The 339-nt window shown below is 39.5% G+C and overlaps 1 protein-coding gene across 1 annotated transcript in view; it reads right to left on the bottom strand.

Moving 5' to 3' along the window:
* The window catches only part of LOC119594807 (basement membrane-specific heparan sulfate proteoglycan core protein-like), a gene marked incomplete at its 5' end in the record, with an annotated part of 219,836 nt that overhangs the window by 17,352 nt on the left and 202,145 nt on the right, over positions 1–339 (bottom strand). The window contains 1 exon segment of the mRNA XM_037943897.1: positions 73–235. Within this exon segment, the coding sequence (XP_037799825.1) occupies positions 73–235 (163 nt within the window).

The raw sequence follows: 339 nt of genomic DNA, 5'->3' as shown, positions 1-339 counted from the left end.
CGTTATAGCAAACACATTACAAAATTAAGAAAAAAAAATTATGTGAAAGATATTCAAGTTATGATAGCTCACCGCAAAAGATTGCCACGAGTGACAGCGTTTGAGGGAAGGCTGCCTCTAAGCCTAGACCAAGAGACTGCATTGGGGTCGATTCCTGAAGCCTCACATCGAAGTTCAGCCGTTTGTCCAACAAATCGCACAATGTCTTGCTGGATTGCTGTTAAGAGTGGTTCCTCTGCAAAATTCAGAGTGAGAGTTAATATTTCCCTCAATACACAACACTGGAGAGAAAGTACTTTCAGATAAAGAATATAATAGCTATGACAGATTTAGTACTCT

This window comes from Penaeus monodon, chromosome 34 (genome assembly GCF_015228065.2).
Source record: "Penaeus monodon isolate SGIC_2016 chromosome 34, NSTDA_Pmon_1, whole genome shotgun sequence".
Taxonomy (NCBI): Eukaryota; Metazoa; Arthropoda; class Malacostraca; order Decapoda; family Penaeidae; genus Penaeus; species Penaeus monodon.
This window is presented reverse-complemented; position numbering and strand designations above follow the sequence as displayed.